The sequence below is a fragment of the Perissodus microlepis genome, chromosome 7 (genome assembly GCF_051167445.1).
Source record: "Perissodus microlepis isolate ML-2025 ecotype Zambia chromosome 7, ASM5116744v1, whole genome shotgun sequence".
Lineage (NCBI taxonomy): Eukaryota > Metazoa > Chordata > Actinopteri > Cichliformes > Cichlidae > Perissodus > Perissodus microlepis.
The window spans coordinates 56,309,065-56,331,570 of NC_140467.1; the positions used below are offsets into that span (position 1 = coordinate 56,309,065).

General features: G+C 38.5%; 1 protein-coding gene across 1 annotated transcript; it reads left to right on the forward strand.

The window, feature by feature from the left end:
- The first annotated feature begins 2,887 nt into the window (after positions 1 to 2,887).
- On the forward strand, positions 2,888 to 21,743 carry mvb12ba (multivesicular body subunit 12Ba). Its single transcript, XM_084936150.1, has 10 exons — positions 2,888 to 3,163; positions 9,200 to 9,322; positions 10,778 to 10,885; positions 10,993 to 11,089; positions 11,248 to 11,377; positions 11,851 to 11,991; positions 13,841 to 13,935; positions 15,971 to 16,026; positions 18,258 to 18,317; positions 18,564 to 21,743. The coding sequence occupies exons 2-10, from the start codon at positions 9,212 to 9,214 to the stop codon at positions 18,648 to 18,650; spliced, it is 885 nt and encodes a 294-aa protein (XP_084792276.1). The 5' UTR covers positions 2,888 to 3,163; positions 9,200 to 9,211; the 3' UTR covers positions 18,651 to 21,743.
- Positions 21,744 to 22,506: the final 763 nt, after the last annotated feature.

A 22,506-nucleotide genomic window follows, 5' to 3' on the forward strand; every position in this document is an offset into this window, starting at 1 on the left:
TCCGGTTCCGTTACTTCGTGATAAAAGAAAAAAAGACTATGATTTCGTTTTCACAGAAAGCGTCAGTCATCGACATATTTTGCAACATTTTTATCCTTATTACGCTTTTATTAAAATATAACTGTTTATGGAAATACCATGTGACTTAATTTGATTAAGTCTAACATTATACTAAATTATAATTAATTATAATTTAGTTATAATTATAATTGTAAAAAATATACCCGACAGTCAGGGAGGGCATTTTATGTGCTTCGACCTAAAATTAGGTCCATATATATTTGGAAACTGTGTTTTTTTTTTTTACCTGTTTACTGAAACATATTCCAATTATTGTTATATAATTGACATGGACATAATATGTAGAATCTCACCTTTCGTCTGAGGGTATCCACTTTTAAACTGGAATGAAGAGTTCAGGAGATTCAGGTCCTTAAAATGTGCCACCCTTTTTAAAAGACACCAAAAGTAATTGGACAATTGGCTCAAAGGCTAGGGGAGCCTATGGTGAAAGAGTTCATTACGTTTTGTTCTGCACTGAAATCGATTGGACAGTGTTAACTGCACAGTATTGCAGGCAGCATTTAGTGGAGATGGACAAGCCGCAAGGAAATGCTCCAACGAGCCACGATATAAACATGCCATTATTTGCATCTGTCGCTTTTCCATTGTGTTAATCAGACCCTTCCCAGCTACATCAGCTCAGCAGTGTTGTTGCTGGAATAATTTAATAAGCATTTGGCTGCATCCTCCTTTGTGTGAGGATGATTGAAGGTATGTTTAAATTCTTCCAAAAAGTCATTAAAGAGATGTGAGTACATTTATCGATTTCGTCAAGCCTGCTAAAGAAAATAAAGTGCTTAATTTATTAATACATGCATAATTTTAAGAGAATGCCGTATAAACTGTATAATGTGTGTATTTGTCACGTTACATGAGAGTGTCTGTTGGTGTGCTCCCAGGGTCCGCCCTCTGGGGCGGAGGTTTTGGTGTTGCATCAGATAGCATCACCTCAAGGATTGTCAGGTCCTGCGCAGATCAACTGTGTGGGGTGATGGAGCACATCTTCGAACTGAGCCTGAGGCTGGGGAGAGTTCAACAGCTCTGGAAAACCTCTTGTGTTGTACCAGTGCTAAAGACTCCACGTCCCAAGAACTTCAAAGGCTACAGGCCAGTAGCCCTGACATCCTACCTGATGAAGACCCTGGATCAGTTGGTCCTGGCTCAGCTTCAGCCCCTGGTGAGCTCATCACTGAACCAACTTCAGTTTGCCTGCCAACTTGGCATTGGAGTGGATGATGCTGTCACTCTCCTCCTACATCGTTCCCTCTCTCACCTGGAGACTGCTGGGAGCACTGTGAGAATCATGTTCTTTTATTTCTCCAGTACCTTTAACACTATTATTCCCACAGTCCTTAAGGACAAGCTGGAGAATTCAGAAGTGGACCATCATTTCATAACATGGATACTGGACTACCTCAAGAAAGGACAGAGCAGGCTGTACCTGCTGCAGGGGCTCAGGTCTTTTGGATTGAGGGGCCCACTCCTGAAGACCTTCTATGGCTCTATGCCCCAGACAACATCGACCCTGGGATCCTTGGGACACAAAAACCTGTTCTAAACTGCAGCAATTACCCCACTTTGTTTTCCATAACTGGGTGTACTAATTGAAGCTTCTCCTGTGTCTAAAAATAATAATAGTTATCTGAATACCTAAACAGTTATCAAAATACAATAGCTATAATAACATGCTCAATCATCCAGGTAAGTAAGTTGGACTACAGACGAAAGTTTGAGCCTGTTTCAGCAATGCTAAGCCCCCAGCATCCAACATCAACATGGAGGGGAGGAAGGCACTCACATCACTTATAATGACAATAACATTATCTGGCAGACAAGGGTAGGTGCACGGTTGTGCACCAGAAAGACTATCATGAGAAAATGTTGTCACTGCTCAGTGACAAAAATACTTATGAGCCCCTGAAACGAGACCCAGGAAGTGGTTACAGGAAGAGGGTGATAGATTGTCTCAAGCAGTTAGAACAAGAAACTGCTATTGACTGGATCTCATACCACATCTCATACCAGAGGAATCTACACCAAGTCTGTATGGTTTACTGAAGATGCATAAACAGGGTGTAAGGTGTACCAATTGTCTGTATGATCAACTCGGTCACCTATAACATTCCAAGGTTTCTGGTTTGAAAACACTATGCCCAGATGAAAAGAATCAACCTTTTGGGATTTGTTGCATGGTGGACACAAAAATGTACATTATCAATTAAACAACAGAATAAGGCTTTCAAAAGATTTAAAAAAATGTTCCCAAAATCTAATAAACTACAAAAAGAAACAAGCACAGGTTAGAAGGATCATGATTATTGGAGAAAATACTGTGATTCCCTGGGTAAAAATACACCATTAGACAGGGTTTGGTGTACTTTAAAAAAAGAAAAGAAAAAAGAAAAAAAAACCTTTTCACTTCCCCCATGTAAAGGTTGGCTACAATAGGTGACACCGAGGAGCCAATGGCACATCCATGTTTTTTTTCTGTAAAACCCTTTCTGTAATTAAAATATGTGGTGGTAAGGCAGAGGTCTAACAGTGTCCTTAAACACTCCTGAGAGAGAAGTATTAATGAGTAATCTTAATAATGACAAAAATAATTTAAGGATAAGGGAATTCTTTCAAAGAGACTCAGGGCATATAGTTTTTGCTGATATTTTTACATTTTTGAAGGAGACGGGAATTTTAAAAATAAATATATTGGCGGTACTGTAGATTCTGTGCTATACTCCAATCTAAAAGGTGGCGGTATTGCACCTAGAAGTTATTTGCCAACCGCCAAAAAACAGGGGAAGAAGAAGAAGAATTTCGCTACTTGCCAACCAATAAATATTAAGAAGAAGAAGAAGACCGCGACGACTCCTCCGAATCCGAACGAGTTCTTTCCGCTTTTCGAACAATGATATCTTCCTGAAACCGCTAGCTGGAAAACTGTTATGCAGATATGCACAGAATAGGTTGTGTTTAGCACTGGTTTGATGAATAAGGCAATTTTCTAACAATGCGAGCTTTTCCAAAGCTGTGAAACGACCTAACCAAACAGAGCACTGAGGAAAAATTTCGGAAACCCCTCACATCCAACTGTTAGCCTGTTTCGGTAAGTGGTCAACCCAGTTAGATTGCTAACATTATCATTTATTGCAAATCCTGTGTCTTCTCACAGGTGGTGTAATTGACTGAGGTATGTGATATAAGCGCTTAAACGATCCAAGGGATAACAGACCGTTGGCTGGCCAGTAAAACCATAGCTGACGTCTGTGGACGGTTGCAGCTGGCGTGTGGAAGATGCACTATGTTACCCGACTAGCTTGTTAGCTTGATTGCTTATTTATTATTTCACAGTTAGAGTTGACAAACGAAGTCGAGTTATTGTCGCACAATAAATAATTTAGTAATGGCTGTTGTTAGCAATTTGTGTTAAACCTACGAATCAATGCGTAACTTGTCCTGTATGGGGAGAACTTTTGAGTGACATCTTTTTATCTCATTGCACCACTGGAATTTTGAGTGTTTGGACGTAGAAGAGAAATCCAGTCCTTTGCAGAGGAGCTCGCTGGAGACCAAAAAAGCAAATTTATGTCCTTAACGTAAGCTGTTTGTTTATACCCCAGATTTTTTTGTGACTTATGTAAAATAAGTTGCATCAAGATTTAAAAAAATATGGCAATAGAAGTTTTTTCCCACAAGCCAATAAAAATGTACATGGGCCATTAAAACTCTGAGCCATTGTCCTGAGGGTTGTTTGGTTGGACACAATTCAGTTCAATTCAATTCAATTCAATTCAATTCAATTCAATTCAATTTTATTTATATAGCGCTAAATCACAACAAAAGTCGCCTCAAGGCGCTTCATAGATACAGAGAAAAACCCAACAATCATATGACCCCCTGTGAGCAAGCACTTTGGCGACAGTGGGAAGGGAAAACTCCCTTTTAACAGGAAGAAACCTCCGGCAGAACCAGGCTCAGGGAGGGGCGGGGCCATCTGCTGCAACCGGTTAGGGTGAGAGAAGGAAGACAGGATAAAAGACATGCTGTGGAAGAGAGACAGAGGTTAATAACAGATATGATTCAATGCAGAGAGGTCTATCAACACATAGTGAGTGAGAAAGGTGACTGGAAAGGAAAAACTCAATGCATCATGGGAATCCCCGGCAGCCTATGTCTATTGCAGCATAACTAAGGGAGGATTCGGGGTCACCTGGTCCAGCCCTAACTATATGCTTTAGCAAAAAGGAAAGTTTTAAGCCTAATCTTGAAAGTAGAGATGGTGTCTGTCTCCCAAATCCAAACTGGAAGCTGGTTCCACAGAAGAGGGGCCTGAAAACTGAAGGCACTCCCTCCCATTCTACTTTTAAATACTCTAGGAACAACAAGTAGGCCTGCAGTGCGAGAGCGAAGTGCTCTAATAGGGTGATATGGTACTACAAGGTCCTTAAGATAAGATGGGGCCTGATTATTTAAGACCTTGTATGTGAGGAGCAGGATTTTGAATTCAATTCTGGATTTAACAGGAAGCCAATGAAGGGAAGCCAATACAGGAGAAATATGCTCTCTTTCTAGTCCCTGTCAGTACTCTTGCTGCAGCATTTTGGATTAGCTGAAGGCTTTTCAGCAAGGTTTTTGGACGTCCTGATAATAATGAATTGCAGTAGTCCAGCCTGGAAGTAATAAATGCATGAACTAGTTTTTTAGCGTCACTCTGAGACAGGATATTTCTAACTTTAGAGACACTGAATTACTATTTATAATTATTATTATTGACATCTACTGGGGATGGAACAGTTTACAAAATCTGTGGTTCTGTTCATAGCACAGTTTTGGGGTCACAGTTTTTGATTCGATTTGGTATATCTTGGCTCTTGTAAAGTTAGTGCTCTAATACAGTGATACCATACTTTAAGATCATTAAGATACGCATCTGGTTAGATACAATATTTTGGAGATTTTTAAGGTCTTATAAGGAGGTGAACTATTTAAACATTTTAAAAGACCTGTTTTTTGTCTTTTGAATATTTATTACTGCTCATTAATAAGACAAAAGTATTTCTTATTCGATTTTTGATGCAATAATAGATACTCAATTACTAAAATGATCTAAGATGAGCCCCAGTACAGTCTCTACTTATCTGAAAAAAAGAAATGTCCTGCAAAACTCTTATAGAACATAATGCAAGCAGTTTCAAAATTAAGTGTATTTCAAACTAATGAAATGGGAGCGGTAGGGTGAACAAAAAAATTAAATGTATTGATGATAAATAATTCACATAATCACAAAATGTATTTTTCTAATAAATTATGTAAGGATAATGCCATGATCAAAATATAAAAATGTGCTTTTTGAAAACTAGACTATATAATGGTGTTAACTATGTGCATTTCAAATTATGGCCAAGTGTGATATGTATAGCTTAATGGTTTTTGTCTCAATTACGAGTTTCTGAATGTGTTATTTGATCCAAGATTTGTCATTGAAAGTAAATTCATAGATTTTATTATCTGACTTGCAACAATTAAAAAAACTATGCAAGTACTATGCAAGTTGCAGCTAGGGCTGGGCGATTTTATTTTTTGTGTGTGACTATGTTATGGGATTTTTTTTCTACTTTGAATACAAAAAATCTGAATGAATTTAAATGTTTTATTTAAACCATTTTTTAAACCATCAGCTGCACACAGAGGTTGTTCGGAAATGACAATACTGTCCCCTCTTTCTGTGGTAAAAACTAGACTTTTAACAACCAAAAGATCATAGCATCAAGCAAGAATTCATGAGGCAAAATAAAACAATTTAAATTTAAAGGTGCTATTTTGTGCTTATAATGTATTTAAAAAAAAGTAGTGACTATAAAAACAACTAACCAAGAACAGTCACAGGTACGACAGCTTTAACTTAAAAAAAAAAAAAAAAGTGTGTGACATATCCAATATAAAACAAAAATTAAAAATATATTAAAAACATGGCAAACCCAAAAGAACATCATTTTCAAATAATGTCATTCTTAACATATCTTTGATTACAAGATTTTGATCCACATTTTGAGTTCATGAAAATTAAACTTTTGTATATTCCATATTGCATTACAGGTAAAGTGATATACTTACTTAAAATAAAATATTCTGTAGTTTGTACTATTTAAACCGTATATAATAGAGTATATCTCATGGTAATCTCAGGAGATTGGAAAGAAAAGCATCTGGACTCCTTTAAGTTTCTTGAAGATGTTTCACCCCTCATCCGAGAAGCTTCTTCTAAGACCATTAGGTGGAGAGTAGCAGATTTTTAAGCCCTCTTTGGAGTGTCCCTAAGAGGATCCTGGACCCCCTATTGTTCCTCTCATCTCTCAGTGAGCTTCATGATGTAGTCACCTAAAATGGTTTCCATCAAGTGCTATGATGAGCCTGGCTCGCACGAGGACCACCCAAGGAAAGGAAGACCAAGAGTCACCTCTTGCAAGGTTCAAGTGGAATATGCAGAGGCCTGCAGAGCAGTAAAGAAGAGCATTAGGATGGATAAGAACAACTACATAGATGGACTTAGAAGCTGACACTGAACAGACAGCATACAACGATAACATGAAGCAGCTCTACGACACAAGCAAGAAATTGTGTGGGAAGCACAGCAAGCCAGAACAAGGACAAGGAGGGAAAGGCCATCACAGGACTAGTGCAGCAGATGAAAAGATGGTCTGATCTCCTGAAGAGACCTGCACCACCAAATCCACCAGACATCAATCCAGCCAACGAATATCTCCCCATTAACTGCAGCAGACCAACCAGAGAAGAGATCAGGAAGTCCATCACCCTAATGAAGAACAGGAAGGCTGCTGAACCTGGCGATATACCAGCAGAGGCCCTGAAAGCAGATTTGGAAGCACCAGTGGACTTGCTATATACACTCGTCTGGAAGCTCTGGGAAAAAGAGGAGTAACCAACTGTGTAGAAAGAGGGATATGTAATCAAGCTCCCCAAGAAGGGTGACCTCAGCAGCTGCAACAACTACAGGGCCATCACACTCCTGTCAGTAACAGACAAGGTCTTCAATCGGGTCGCTACTATGGGATGAGCAAGCAGGCTTCCGACAGAATTGATCAAGCACAGATTAGACCGCAGTGCTACGCGTCATAGTTGTGTTTGACAGTGTGGACCGAGAAACTCCTCTGATACTACAGCATCCCAGCCAACATGGTCAACAGTCTGTCAGTCTGCCCCAGGGCAGCTGTGGCTACAACTATAGCTTGCCTCCACCAGTGTGTGAATGTGCGAGTGAATGAATAGTGGAATTGTAAAGCGCTTTTAGGGTCTCGAAAAGCCCTATATAAATTCAATCCATTATTATTATTATTATTATTATTATTATTATTATTATTATTATGATGATGATGATGATGATGATGATGATGATGATCAAGGGTTCATATGAGGGCACGACCTGCAGAGTGATCCATGGAGGGCAGCTTGTCAACAGCTTCCAAGACCAGAGTCCAACAGCAGGTCAAAAGCTAGCAAATGTGTCCTCCTGATTGAATTGCCATTTTATAATGGAATATTTTTTAATTACTGACTCTCTGTCTCTTTTCCTTCAACAGAGCTTGAACTACTTCATTTAAATAGTCTTTAAGTACTTGTGTATCAGAAAGAGGTTTTTTTATTTTTTCCTAGCATGCAGAACCATTCCTGTAATCACCATTAAAACCTTTACTGGGAAAAAGTGGGAGTGAGGTGTGTCTATTACACATTTCTCTGTGATACTGGGTTGAGGCGGAGTCCTTCATCAAACCACCTAATCAACAAACTCCAACATCAAGAAAAGTGAACTTTGTAGTTGCTCCATCCACAATTGTTTGTTTTATACAGGAAACCTCCTTGGTAAAGCTGCAGAAGTTGCATTTAAAAAATGCAGCTGAACTGTTAACTTGATACCATGTTTAAAATGCGCAGCTTGTTGACGGCTGACATTCCACTTTCTGTCGCCGTGATACCTGCAGCAAGCAGAGGGGACTTTAAAGAGGGGCAGGGGGTGTGCTAGACCAGTCTTTTAATAATTATTTTTCAAAATTAAAGTGAAGTGAAATAAAATGTTAATCTTTAAAAATATAAATATAAAGGTAAAAAGTTTGTTTGTTTGTTTTGTTTTTTGCAGGCCAATAAAAATGTACAGGGGATAGTAAAACTCAGGCACTGACCTGGGGCTGTTATATTAGACACTGTGAATTATTAGCATTCATTATTAAAATCTACGCCATTGTAATATCCTGTTTTCAGCCCACCAAATTTTGCATCAAAGCTCAGGGTAAATGTCCAAATGCTCACTATTCTTCATTGGAGCCCCCACATACTCTTAAAGGCTTATTCATTCACTAACACACACAGATGCAGAAAAATGTACACATGAACACACATCTACCTCATCCAGAAGATACAATACTACAGTAATACGAGGGTTTAGGTTTTTGTGAAAGTGCAGTGTTCAGTTAAACTGCACCATCACAAAAACTTCTGTGAATATATTCTATTAGCCTCATCTTATTGTATCCTATGTGTGTTTTTTATCTCTCACTGAAATTGACTTTTGATATCGCTTGATGTTATCATTTTCAGTATAATTTCTTGGCACTATCCTATGGATACTTAAGAATCTGAATTTTTTTTTTTCTTTATTGGAAAATAAAGTTTTCCAAGCAAATATGATTTAAAACAGTGGGTTTTTTGGGGGGCGGATGCTGCAACAATGTAACTCCACTTAATGCAGTAACCTGAGCTGTCCGTGGAAGTGACCAGTCACATTAGGACACCTGCTTTCTTTGGGCACCCCCTCCAAACAGTCAAAAATCTAATGATTTAAGCAAGCAGGATTCACATCAGAGTTGTGCCCAAGAAATTAAATTATTTGCTCGGATTATATTTTTTCCCTTTGTGACTTATGGTACAAAAAATAATTCCATACTTTAAGTTCAAAACGGTTAGATCGGAGCTCAGTAAGTAGAGTAAAAGAATTTACCCTGTATGAACAGCAGAGAAAAGTACATGTCTTATCTTACCAATCAATCCTGATGTTTATTCCCGTTCCCTCATTGTCCTACTTTCTGTGCCTGTTTTCCAATAATGTCATCTGTGGGGCTTTTTATTGCAGATCTCTATAAAGATGCCTGAGGTTCGGGACCTTTCTGAAGCTTTGCCAGAGATGCCAATGGACCCAATCACTGGAGTCGGAGTAGTAGCCTCTAGGAATAGAGCACCCACTGGATATGATGTGGTAAGCAACATAACATAACTCAAGAATGATTGGTCAGAATTGCCAAATACCAGAATTTTCCCCACACTATTAGATTTCATTTTTTGCAGTAACAGAAATATCTAATTTGCGCATTTATGCACTTGTGTGTGCGCATGAAAGGAGGCACTTAAATGCTTTCTTAAATTAATTTAATTTCTTAAATATTCTATTGTGACAAAATTAATTGAGCAATAATCGCATGTGTTTCCAGTGAGGGCTTCTCTCGTGGATAAACTCCAACATCTGACATACAAACCTGTTTTTGATTTGGTGCACATTCTGGTTAGCAAAATGGTTAGCTGGTTGTTAGGAAAATATAAGCTGTGACTGAACTTCAGTGATGCACAAATTCCTTTTCTTTTCTTTTTTTTTCTTGACTGATTTTATTTTGTTTTTTAAACTTGCCAATAGTGATTCTGTTTTTTTGTTTTGCTTTTTTGTTGTTTTTTTTCTGTTCACCCAATTCCAAATGTCTATGGAAAAACACATGTATTATTCTCCGTGTATATGATGATAGCCCAGACTTAAGAGTGTTTTGCTGTGAATTAGTCTTCATGAATCAGGTGGATGACAGTGTGTGTTTGCCAACAGTAGCAGCTGCTTTAGCATTTGTAGCAACTTTTCACCTGGTAGTTTACAATTAAAGAGGAGCAGAATCACTATCCTTCTTTCCTATGAAATAAGGGATGTGCATGACTTGTTAATCAAGCAACTAATCGTTGCTATTGTCACTAGTCAGTACAAGACGTAGTAATCATTTAACCTAATTGCTATCATTTTAATTGATGCGAAGTGATGGTAAATTGTTGTGCCTAAATGTTATACAGCCATGTGCTGCCATTTGGCGCATCATTGTTGAGAAACTCCATTAATCTGTTAATTTTGGGCTAATCTATTGTTGTTAGTTCTTTTATAAGCGAAAGGAAAAGATTGAGGATACGAGTAACGAAAATGGGCTTTCCGTTAGAATAAGATTAATAGTTCAATTATTTGTGTGGGGTTCAGAGTAGGGCCAGAAGAGTTAAGTAAAATAGGTATCGAACCTCAATTCAGGAGGAAGGTCAGTTCATGAATACAAAATATCAACTAAGAAGTTAAAAACCAGCAATAAAATTATTTATAAGTTTAATAAGGCTATTAAGTGGTCAGGAAAGCCAGGTTAAATAAGTAAGCTTTCAATCTTGATTTGAAGGATTGAATAGAGTCTGTGGCACGAATAGAAGCAGGGAGGCTATTCCAAAGTTTAGGTACAACTGAAGCAAAGGCACGATCACCTCTGGTCTTCAGCCTAAACTTAGGTTGGGCCACGAGTAATTGACCTGATGGTCTTAAAGCTCAGCAAGGAGTGTACAGATTGAGGAGATCATCCACAGATCCACAGATATTGTTATTCTTGTCTCAGAATAATGAAAATCTATCCCCCTCTGCCTATAGATCTCAACAACAACAGATGGCCTGGATGCTGACCTGTGGAAAGACGGACTTTTCAAATCCAAGGTGACCCGATACCTTTGCTTCACCAGAGTTTTCTCTAAAGAAAATGTAAGTTTACTTACCTCCTCAACAGTTAAATAAGTGTCCCACCCCCTCTCCAATAAACATCTCCTTTCTCAATACCATATTCTTGTACTCTATTCTTTCCTCTGCAGAGCCATTTAGGTAATGTTCTTGTGGACATGAAGCTGATTGATATAAAGGACACTTTGCCTGTGGGTTTCATCCCAATCCAGGAAACTGTTGATACTCGTAAGTTATTATCTCAAGTGGAAAGACACTTAGAGCCTCAATGTGTGGTAAGAATATGTGAAAATAATTAATCTTTTTAACCTCTGAAATAAGAATTGTTTGTTATTCATGAACCACCTTGTTGTGGAATGACTGTCAGTTTGTCTTTTCTGCAACAGAGGAGCAGGCCTTCAGGAAGAGGCGACTCTGCATCAAATTTATTCCACGGGACTCCACAGAGGCAGCCATCTGTGATATCCGCATCCTGGGACGCTCCAAGCAGGCACCTCCTCAGTATACCTTTATAGGGTGAGCATTGCAACTTCCAGTCAAATTTAACTTTTTTTTCCTTTTTTTTTAAACAGAAGAAAATAGTTTATAAATAAAAAAGTTGTTTGTACTGTAATGGAATCACTCCATTTGGCATAACAGTTTCCACTTACTCCAGAAATCAAGTCACATTAATCTTTTTTACATTTTTAATGTATGATGGAATGTTCAGGGCATTTCTGTCAGAAAGTTTTCTACATGAAAAGACACTTCCAGTATGTCAGATGTGTTCCACATGAGAGCTAAAGAATCCAAAGCATTTCTGGCAAAATTTTTATTAAAAAAAAACCTTTGTCCCCAAAACATTTCTAGGATAATTGCTTAGAGAACGTAAGAAGGGGAAAGGAGGGCATGGATTTAATACACACACGTTTTGACTAGCAGGTTTACATTAACCTTGGAACTAGTGTCAGCGCTTTCTGCTTAATAATGCTTCTAACATTGTTTGACAGAGAGCTCAACAACATGGGAATCTGGTATCGCATGGGAAATGTGCCTCGGGCCCAGGACTCCACACACACACAAACCATCAACAACACCCAGAATGTGAATTCCTCCAGCTCAGGATCAGCCCCACCAGCTCCCATGCTTAAGTAAATTCACTCTAATGATGTGCTAGTACTTGTATGTAATTGTCTTCACTTGTATCTCTTATTAGTTCTTGTAACCTTAAAAGAGAAATACAACACAAAACAAAGCAAGTGCACTGTAACAATACAGGTTGCACAGATTAGCACTTTAGTTTATCTTGGTATTGCCTAGAGGTTATGGAATGTACATGCAAGTAGTGATTCATTCGCTTGTGAGTGCCCCAACACAGAGAAGATGTATCTTCAGATGTCACAAAAATTGTTATGATGATATGTTTAAATTAACAGTGGATATTTATTTTTACACCTTTGAATGAATCAGTGGAGGAACTTCCTTAACTTTCTTGTCATCTTCCTATTTCAATTGTTCCAGATCGTATGCCTCCATGTCCATATTACCAAATCCAGTAAACATCTGTGGTCTTTCTCTTTTTCTCCTCCCTGGCAGCTCCATACTCGGCATCCTTTTTCCACTATACCTCATCTGCACATCTCCAGACCAACTTAGCCTTGCCTCTTTTATTTTGTCTCAAACTCCTTCAACCCAAGTTGTCCATTTGGAGCGATTTAATTAAACTTTTATAGAAAATGTGCTTAAGAGTTCAAATAATAAAATAATGAGTAACATAATTTCTTTTAATATTAATGGAACAATTGAGAATTGAGCAGAGCACTTTACAGATTTAAAAAGGATTTTTTTTTTTTTTTTTTTTTAGTTCTCTCTCTCAGATTTTGCACAACAATATATATTAAAAAAATCCCCTCTCACCCCTGCGGGCAGTCTGTCCTTTAAGCTCAGGTCCTCTACCAGAGGCTTGAGGGTCCTGCGCAATATCTTTGCTGTTCGTAGGACTGTGCTCTTCTGGACAGATCTGCTGGAGCCACTCGGCTAGGTTTTGGGTCACTGCACGGAGTGCTTCGATTACCACTGGGACCACTGTTACCTTTGCCCTCCAAATCTTTTCAAGCGCTTCTCTGAGTCCTTGGTACTTCTCTAGCTTCTCGTGTTCCTTCTTTCTGATGTAGCTGTCATTCGGTATTGCTACATCTATCACTACGGCTGTCTTCCTCTGCTTGTCCAACACTACTATGTCTGATTGCTTACCCACCGCTATTTTGTTCGTCTGTATCTGGAATTCCAGGATCTTGGCTCGGTCATTCTTGACCATCCTATGGGGCGTCTCCCATTTATACCTCGAGACTTCCAGGTACTCGGCTCAGATGTTTCTGTATACTAATGCCGGCCACTTGGTTATGGCGTTCCATTTATGCCCTGCCTGCCAGCATCTTGCACCCTGCTGTTATATGCTGGATTTCTCCGAGGCATCTTTACACAGCCTGCACCTGGGATCTTGCCTGATGTGATAGACCGCAGCCTCCATGGATCTTGTCCTCAGAGCTTGTTCCTGTGCTTGATTAGTGCCTCTGTGGTGTGTTTTTGTCCAGCCACTAGTAGGATTTGTGGACGTCAGACACTTCATCTATCGATTGATTGATCGCAGCAGAAACCCGTGACAGAGGAGGAGCCACCATCAAAAATATATATATTTCAGCTACTGTAGCAAAGATAATTTTCAAATTAAGTACATTATAACAATGTATGAATAAGTACTCTAGGATGAATAGAAATTACCCAACAAGCCATAGTCAAAAATTTGGATACAGCTCTAATGTACAACCCAACTTCCTTTGCTTAGCTGTGCAATTTGACAGTCCAGGATTAGTTCTAGCTGACACAGCAGGAGTGGATAGTGATAGTTTCTTTAAAATCTTGAGCTGTTTGGCTCACTTTCACATATATATTGAACTACTGAGGTGCTTAATGTTTTTCTTTTTTTCTTTTTGTTTCAAGGCATATTTCCATGACCCTCCCTGCCAGCTTCAGAGGAAAAAATACTACCAGACCAGACTATGAGCACCAGAACTCCAACCTGTATGCTATTACAGGTCAGGTCTTTACAGTTTCAGTCGCCCTTGTTGATTTAAAGATGAATACACACACACATATACACACAACCCCGTTCAACTATCTTAGTGAGGACCTTCATTGACATAATGGTTTCCCTAGGCCAGGGGTCTGCAACCTTTAACACCCAAAGAGCCATTTGGACCCAGTTTCCACGCAAAAGAAAACACTGGGAGCCGCAAATACTTTTTGAAATCTAAAATGAAGATAACACTGTATATATTGTTTTTTTACCTTTATGCTTTGTGTGAACAACTAAGGTGTGTTGCAAATGAAATCCATGAAGTGCTACAGAGAAAATTACATTTTATTTATGTAATTAACACATTTTGAACTCTTAAAGAAATATAACAAAAAGAAAGACACCCAGCTGAACTAAAATGATCCAGCAAACAAAAACTGTTGTGAGCCGCCACCCTTATATCGCCTTTGGGATTTTGGAGCCTTGACCTGACTTTTAAAAAATAATTGGAAAAAAAGCACTACGCTGCTAAAAGATGAAAAATAGATATTTGCAAAATTCTGCCTAAATATGTATTTTACCTGGTTAATGTGTGTGGCAGGGCGTGGTCTGCGGCACCGCTGCAGGGGAGGCGGACGCACCTGAGCGGGACCCGCAATCACGCCTCGCCGCCTTTACGTCTGTGCTGTTGTGTTGGTGTGTGTCGGGCTGTGGGCTGCAAGGCTGCAGCCGGCTGTATGCATACAGCAACCGTGTGTGAAAGGTGGTCAATAAAGACATGCTGAAAAGCATGTTCATGCGGACATCGTCAGGTCTGCCGTGATGTGTTTACAGTGGGACTTCTGCTCCTGGGCCTCTGCGTGCGGCGTCTGCGGATCGGGGCTGTGCGAGGTCACTCTTTGCGCGGGACTGTGGGCTGTCATCTGTGAGGCGTGAGCTGTGTTTGTTTTTAACATAGTTCACAGTGGAGAATGGCTGCTGACATAATGTGGATCCGAAGATCCATAATTGGCCTACCTGGGGTTGAAAGTCTCGATAAATGCACGCCGTTTCGGCGGGTACACCGGCTTCCGCAAATGTGACGCTTATTTTGAGTGATGAAAAAATAATAGAATATAATTTTATTTTTATATTTCAATATCACAATAATCTTCCAATTTAGAGCTTCAAGTTAAAGAAGAACTAACATAAATAAAATACACTTCAGCTAAATACTTCTAATTTATTTTCCCAAACCACGCGGAGCCGCACTATAAGGACTAAAGAGCCGCAGGTTGCCGACCCCTGGCCTAGCCCTTTACCCTAACCCTAACCATTAAAAATGAATGCCTAACCCTTACCCTAAACCAAACCATAACTTAATTGTAACCCTGACACTAAAACCACATTTTGAGCCTCAAAAAGGCCTTCAAACTTGTGAGGACCGGCGAGTGTGTCCTCACAAGTGACTGTTGGTTCTCACAAGTATAGCAGAATGCAGATTTCGGTCCTCACAAAGATAGCTAGACAAGAACACATACACATATATATGGCCTAAGTGTTGAAATAATATAGTATAGTTAAGTCATTATAGTGTAAAGAAATGTGTAGGATTAAAACAATAATAATAAGCTTTCATCTAATCAGAAGGGAAAAAAATAGCTGTAGCTTACCAGTTAATTGAACTTCTATCACTTATCTTGGGCTGGGTCATGGGGGCAGCAGCCTAAGCAACCTGTCTCTAAAGCTGAGCCCATCCACCCTGCAGAGAAAGCTAATTCTTACTGCTTATAGCTTCAGTCTCATTTTTTTTTGTTCATTTCCCAGAGCTTGTGGCCATAGATGAGGGTAGTGATGACACATCAACAGCTTCACTTTTGTGTGCTTTTAAGCTCTCTCTTCATAATAGACTGCGTGTTGAAGGTGACCGTCTCCACATCTCTGTATATGTGGACACTGTCATTTGTTTAACAGTCTCGAGTCGTTGCTGTTATTCAGTTTATGGTTTGTATGGGTTACTACTTGATCTCTTTTACGAGATGAAATTAACATTTTTTTTGACCTTTCTCTTTCAGCAATGGACGGGGTGCCTTTTATGATCTCTGAGAAGTTTGCCTGTGCCTCATCTGATGTAAGTCTTAAGTTTTAATCCTAGTGATATTTGCCAACATGTCCCCCTGTATCAATTTCCAGTGTTGTGCTTTAACATCTCTGCTCAAAAAGAGTACAACAACCACAGTATATGCCCAAAAGCTGTAAAAAGAGAGTAGCCTTACATTCATACACTAAGCTTCATTACATTGTCTGATGTGTATTTGGTACGTGAATGTCAGATTACATATATTTCTTAGTTGAGATTGCTGTACCCTGCAAGAAAGGGATACAGTGCTTAACAAATTTATTAGACCCACATGTCATAAAAGCAAGAAAACACACACAATTTAGAAATCTGTGAAAAGCTTGTTTAAAACTAAAAAGTACAGAATTAACTTAAATGAATTCATATTTTTATTCCCAAACTTAAGCCAGGAAACTGAGAAGTCAGAAATTAATCAAGCATAACAACAAACCAAAAAAACAAATTTTTCTGTTCAGGAATGCAACTGAATAACAGTAAAAATAGGCCTAAACTTTGTTTAATCCCAAACTCTTGGGAAATAACTTGTTACAGCAGCACAAGTAATAAAAAGAAAATTAGAGATATGATAAAATAAAAATATGGAAAAAATAAGAGTAGTGTACAAAAAAGCAAAAATACTATACTATTTATAGATGGTTACTATATACAGTAAAATACATCAAGATTTTTATATGTACTTAAAGTGCGGTGAGAGTGGTAATAATACACATTTGTTTTTAAACGGTATTTATCCTGTGTAGTTACAGTCTGACTGTTGTTAGGATGAAAGACCTACAATAGAGCTCCGTCCTACATTGTGGCTGAAACGCTCTACTGCTGAAGGAGCTGCTCAGGACCTCTATAATCTTATTTAGGGGGTCAGAGATGTTGTTCATAATGCCCATTAGATCCTTTTCTCACCCACCTCTTCTATGCGGTCAAGGGGACTGGCCAGGCAAGAGCTGGCCCTCGTTTTCAGACTGTTAATCTGTTTCCCGTCCCACTCCGTGCTGCCACCTCCCCATCAGACAACCGCTTTTAAAAAAAATTGCCCGATAGCCATAAAGTAAGGTTATGGTCGACTCCTGCTCCTTTTCAGCTTTTCACCTTAGCAGTGCCTGTTGAATTGTATTGAAAGTGCTAGAGAAGTCAAAAAACATGACCCTCACAGTGCTTCCAGTATTCTTAGGCATGACAATAATGTATGGAGGTAGATGCTTGCATCATCCACCTCAATTCCAGGACGTAAAGTGAACTGCAGGGGTCTGGCAGCAGCATGCTTACTAGAGTTTCGAGGTGGTTGAGGACGATCCTCCCTAATTCATCAGGTGGGAAGTTAAGATTACAAGTGTGAAATGGTTAGACAGTACTGGAACAACACAGGTTGTCTCCCACGGATAAACATGCGCATGATCACAGAGCTGATCTGCACAGTCCCTGAGCAGTGGGGAGCTTTTCTGGTCTTGAGCTTTTTTTTTTTGTAGTTTCTTCCTCATTCAATCAGCACTCAGGAAGTGTTGTCCAGTGTTATTTCACTTCTCATTCACAAACATCGCTATTCCTCCTCCCTTTCTCATTCATCGCTCTCTGGTGATATCCTGTGGCCGTTGCAAACCATCCAGAGTGATGAGTGAGTCTCTTCAAAGTTCACTCAGCCAAATCTCAGTGAAGCACTAAAGGGTACACTGTCAATACCACTATTGCTTAGCTAGCACAAATTAACTCTTGCATCTTGTTGGGAAGAGATTAGTATTAAGTAACATTTTCCATAATGACAGATGGTATTCAAATTAAAAGTAATTTAATTTTTCTTAGTAAGTAACATGCTTTAATATATTTAATGCTTATTTATGAAATGATAAATTTGAAAAATGACTGGATAGTAGCAATAAATATATATTTTAGCATTCAAAATATTTTAAAGACCTTTGGCATACTGGTAGATCAATTATTACAGAAACATAAAAACGGATTTTGCTAATAGCAGTGTTACCAGTGTTGCTCTAAATTACCAATTCTGTTCATTGAAGGTGGCTGTGGCATAAACCTTTTTATTGGGTGATGAGCCTCTATCACAATGTTCAGACTGCACCTAGAAAAATGGCAAACTTTTATTCGACTTAACCCTTCAAATAAGTCACGTTGTAGTAATACAAGTCTCCCAACACTACTCCCACACAATTGCAACATGCTTGAAGTTGAGCTTGTTCACACATCTCAGCATTCCTGTTCTCCATGTACAGCTGCAGCAGGTGGATCTGATGGGTATTACAATTAAATCACTGGCTGAGATTGAAAAGGAGGTGAGTAGACATAAGACTTTGTTACATTTCTGATAGTATAATTTATGGTCTCCAGAGATGAATAATGAAATGGTATTTGCTTAAGTACAGACTGTCCACTAGAGGATCAATAAATTACTGTATATGATTGTTAATCAACACTGTATTTTGCAGATAGGTAAATGAAATTATGATTTTAGTGAACAATAAGAAAATTTCTGTTAGACCATACTAATTAATAATAATATGCAACTCTCCCTATGTAAGTATGATTACAGTTTCCGCACAGAGCATAGTGCAGCGGCTCGCCTCCCCCCGAGTCCAACACGGACCTCTCTGAGTTCTGAGGCCTAAGCATCTCTTATATGAACAACAGTCATCTCCACACTATAGACAGCAGCCGGAGAGAAGTGCACACAACTACTGAGAACATACCTACAACGGGGATATTCAATCTGTAAATGAAAAGAAAGATTCCCAACAAAAATTGTGGATTTTCTAACTTCTGGGACATGTTGTAGGCCCTCTGTGTGCTGTTGAAATGAAAAGGAAATGGAAAAAATGGAATTCAGTCAGACTCGAACTACTACACGGCAGAGCTGGGACAAGAAAACACATTTTATGCTCATCGAGATACTTCAGTATCTCACTCGAATGACTTCAAAAATACATTTTTGTTAAGTGAAAAATGGTCAAGTGTTGTATTGTGGTGGAAAAAAAATAACCCTGTCCCATCAAAAGATCTTGTTAGAAATAAGATAAAAGGATCACACGGTACTTTTTTCATGGAGGACTTCTGTTGGATCTCACACCAGTCATGTTGCCTTTTTTGTTTATGACATGGTCTGTTCTGAATCAAAGCGCACCATAAAGGCACCTTAGTGTGTCAGAAATTTAAAAGAAAACTGTGACTTTAAGTTTTGTTGTTGAGCTTGTCTTCTTGATGGGGAAATGCTTCTCATTGTTTTCTAGATGTATTGCCATTTACTGGTGTGACTGTGAGTGCACTTTTGTGTTTGAGGTTGTTATTGTGCTTCCTAATTGCTGTAGATATTCTGTAAACCACTTATTCTCTTTCTGTGAGGTAGCAGCTTGCCCGACAGAACCATGACTACAGCTAATATTCACTGTGTGGAGTATTCACATCAAGAGTTTCTATTTATACCATACTCTAATACCTTACTTTGCATGCATATAGATGTTTTATTGATACATCTTTTCACTGAATGAGTAACATTGAGCAAACCTCACACATTTTAGCTAAAAAGCACTGATAGTTAGTCCTTATATCTTAACAATATCATAGCTATATTTATCGTTTCCTTCATCTTCATTGGTGTTATATCAGAAATGGATGCTCCAGTAAAAGTATAATATCGCAAAGAGTTTTATTTTAGTACATTGGTTATGGAACGTGTGTACAGAATTTTACTGTCCTGGTCAAAAGTTTTAGAACACCCCAATTTTTCCAGTTTTTGTTGAAAATTATGCAGTTTAATGTCTCATTGCACTCTGAAATGAAAGCCTAGTACAAATAAGGACTTTAAAAAAAAATCATGGGATCAATTCATAGACCAAAATGTATTCTAAATTTTTCATTTATCAAAGTAGAAACATGCCCATGGCTTTCTTTCTACATTAGAAATCAAATATTCTTCAGAAAGTTCTTCCCATATCTGTTAAATAAGTTCCCATAAATGTGTGGTACCCAAACCAGCTCAATGGGGTTTAAGTCTGGAGATTGTGCTAACCCCTGACCAACTAGGCACATACCAGAAGCTATTGCATGGTGCTACAGAATGCTGTGGTAGCCGTGGCCCAGGCAAGCCTCTTCGTCTTATTCTGACGTCTTAGCAATGTCTTTCTTGCTGCAACTCGTCCTGTCAATCCTGCAGCCTGAAGTCTTCAGTTGAAACTGAGACTTGCCTGCTACGATCACTATTAAGCTGTGCTTGAAAGGGTTGGGTTGTCCTGTGAGCCGTCTATCATGCAAGCTTGTTAACTCTCAGAAACTTGTCCTCTGATTCATTTGTGGCTTTGGGTCTGCCAGACCTCTTCATGTCAGAGTTTACCCCAGTTTCTGAGTGCCTTTTCATGGTGGAGAAAACTGTACTCATTGACGCCTTTCTTTGCAGTTTCTCTGTAGGAAGACGTACATTTTGATGGTCCGTCTCTCTTCCATTGCTATGCCTTTTTCAACTGATGCTCACGAGAATATGGTAACACAATGTGTTCCAACACTGCTTTTATGCAGACAGAGGGTGTTGGAATTAATCCAGAAAAGTTGGAACACCTGTAGGAATTAGTAGCACCAGCTTTCAAGGCTTGATAAACCTCCATTGCTGCAGAACAGCTTTAAATTGTTAACACATTTTTGTTTTCCCTGAAAAAAGGCCTCTTGTATAACTCTGAAATGTACATTATTTTTCAGTTTGGGGTAGGGGTGGTGTTGGTGTTGTTTTGTTTTTGTTGTTTTTGTAAACCCCTGGCGGTTCACCATTTGCCTTTGTTCCATTTCAAGTTATTCATTGGACTTAAGCAACTTGAATTCCAATAAATAACTGAAATAATTGGGGTGTTCCAAAACTTTTGACCATTAATATTAAAATCACCTATTTCACATGTGATGACAATAAAGACCAACTCAGAACCATGTGACTTTATGGAATTTCGACCCTGATTAGAGTCACCACTGGTTATATGCAAATAACTATTTTTATTTTTATTTTTTAATTGTCTATAGCACTAACCACTATTATTAAAACCACCAGATAAAATAAGTATCAGTTAGTTACTTTGTTTGTTTTTCTTTACTACCTACATTATACATTGAGCGTTTGAGATGTTTAAAGAAAAGCAGGAGAATAAATAGGATATGTGTCATGTAGATGGGGAGGTATTCTCTGGCGTATTGTATTCTTATGAACTGCTACAAAAAGGTCATATTGGAAACTTTCTTTTATTTGTAGACTATTGCTGTTTGATACTTTGAATCTGTAATACACTAAAAAGGCCTATTATAAATGTTTTTTTAAAGGGAAAATAAGTGGTTCACTTAATTCTCAACTTTGATGTGAACAAAATGGAGTTGAAACTAATTGTGTGATAATTTATCTCATGTTAATTAAGCTTAATTATCTCCATGTCTGTCCTGTAATAGAAACAGTTTCGTGTTTCCTCATATCGAACAAAATGTACACTAATAGAAATATGTGATAGGCCAGTATAAGTTGGGCTCTTATTATTGACCTTATGTTCAGCCTGAACAGGTGTCTGTGAAGGTCAGTCTGTCCACCATCTTCTTAAAACACATGATGTAGCATCACCGATTATGTAAAGAAAATTAAATCAGTTTCAGTTTTGCTGATTTCTATTTTTTTCCACAGGTCATATGTGACAAGAAAAAATGTTCTGCAATATATCAAGTCATTAAATAGAGTAACTCCTTTTGCTCTGTTTGTTTACTTTGTCAGTATTTCAGTATAGCACCTACTTGGTCTTAAATAAATTCTTTTTTCCAGTGGGTCCTATAAAACTTAATTATACTGCTGAAATTAATAGGGTTAGACAAATGGCTATGTGAAGCTCTGTGTTTCAGCTGTGCGTAACTGCCTGCTGTGTGATAAGCTACACATGTATATTTCTCAACTTTGTTTACTTCCAGCCAGGTGGGCTGCAGTATTCATTTGCTAAGTAATGTAACTATTAACTACAAATAATCTATTTAATGTATTAATAGTATGCATGGTGACATGTTGGGTTCAGTGGTTTCAGTATTGCAGTTAATGTTAATATTTTAGTGATCAATTTGTCTCAAAATCGTTTCATTTAGTAAGCTTTGAACAAAACAACATTAGCTTAATTTGTGTTTGATTAACTTTTAATGAAGTGTAATGAACTGAAGTCCTTATAAAAATTTCCCTCACCCCTCAGGGTGATCTGTCCTTCAAGGTCCAGTCCTCTACCAGTATCCTCTACAGCAGCGGTCCCCAACCCCCGGGTTTGGTACCGGGTCGCAAGAGTTGAGGCTCGGGTGTGATATTTATGGTTTTCAGGGTGCTTGCTTTTTATCGTTATTATTATTTTTTTTTATCGTTAACTCGTTTTCCCTGGGTTTTATTCCCGTGTGTTGTGAATAAATTTTGGGTTTTTCTGGTACTGGTTTTATTTTGTTGTATTTATCCACGACACCTTAAAGGTCAGTCCGTGA

Excerpts from the sequence above, each read along its gene's own strand:
- mvb12ba (XM_084936150.1), top strand. The coding sequence starts at position 9,212 with ATGCCTGAGGTTCGGGACCTTTCTGAAGCTTTGCCAGAGATGCCAATG. Across the intron at positions 10,886-10,992 it reads GAGTTTTCTCTAAAGAAAAT|AGCCATTTAGGTAATGTTCT; the intron begins GTAAGTTTACTT and ends TTTCCTCTGCAG. Across the intron at positions 11,378-11,850 it reads CCTCAGTATACCTTTATAGG|AGAGCTCAACAACATGGGAA; the intron begins GTGAGCATTGCA and ends ATTGTTTGACAG.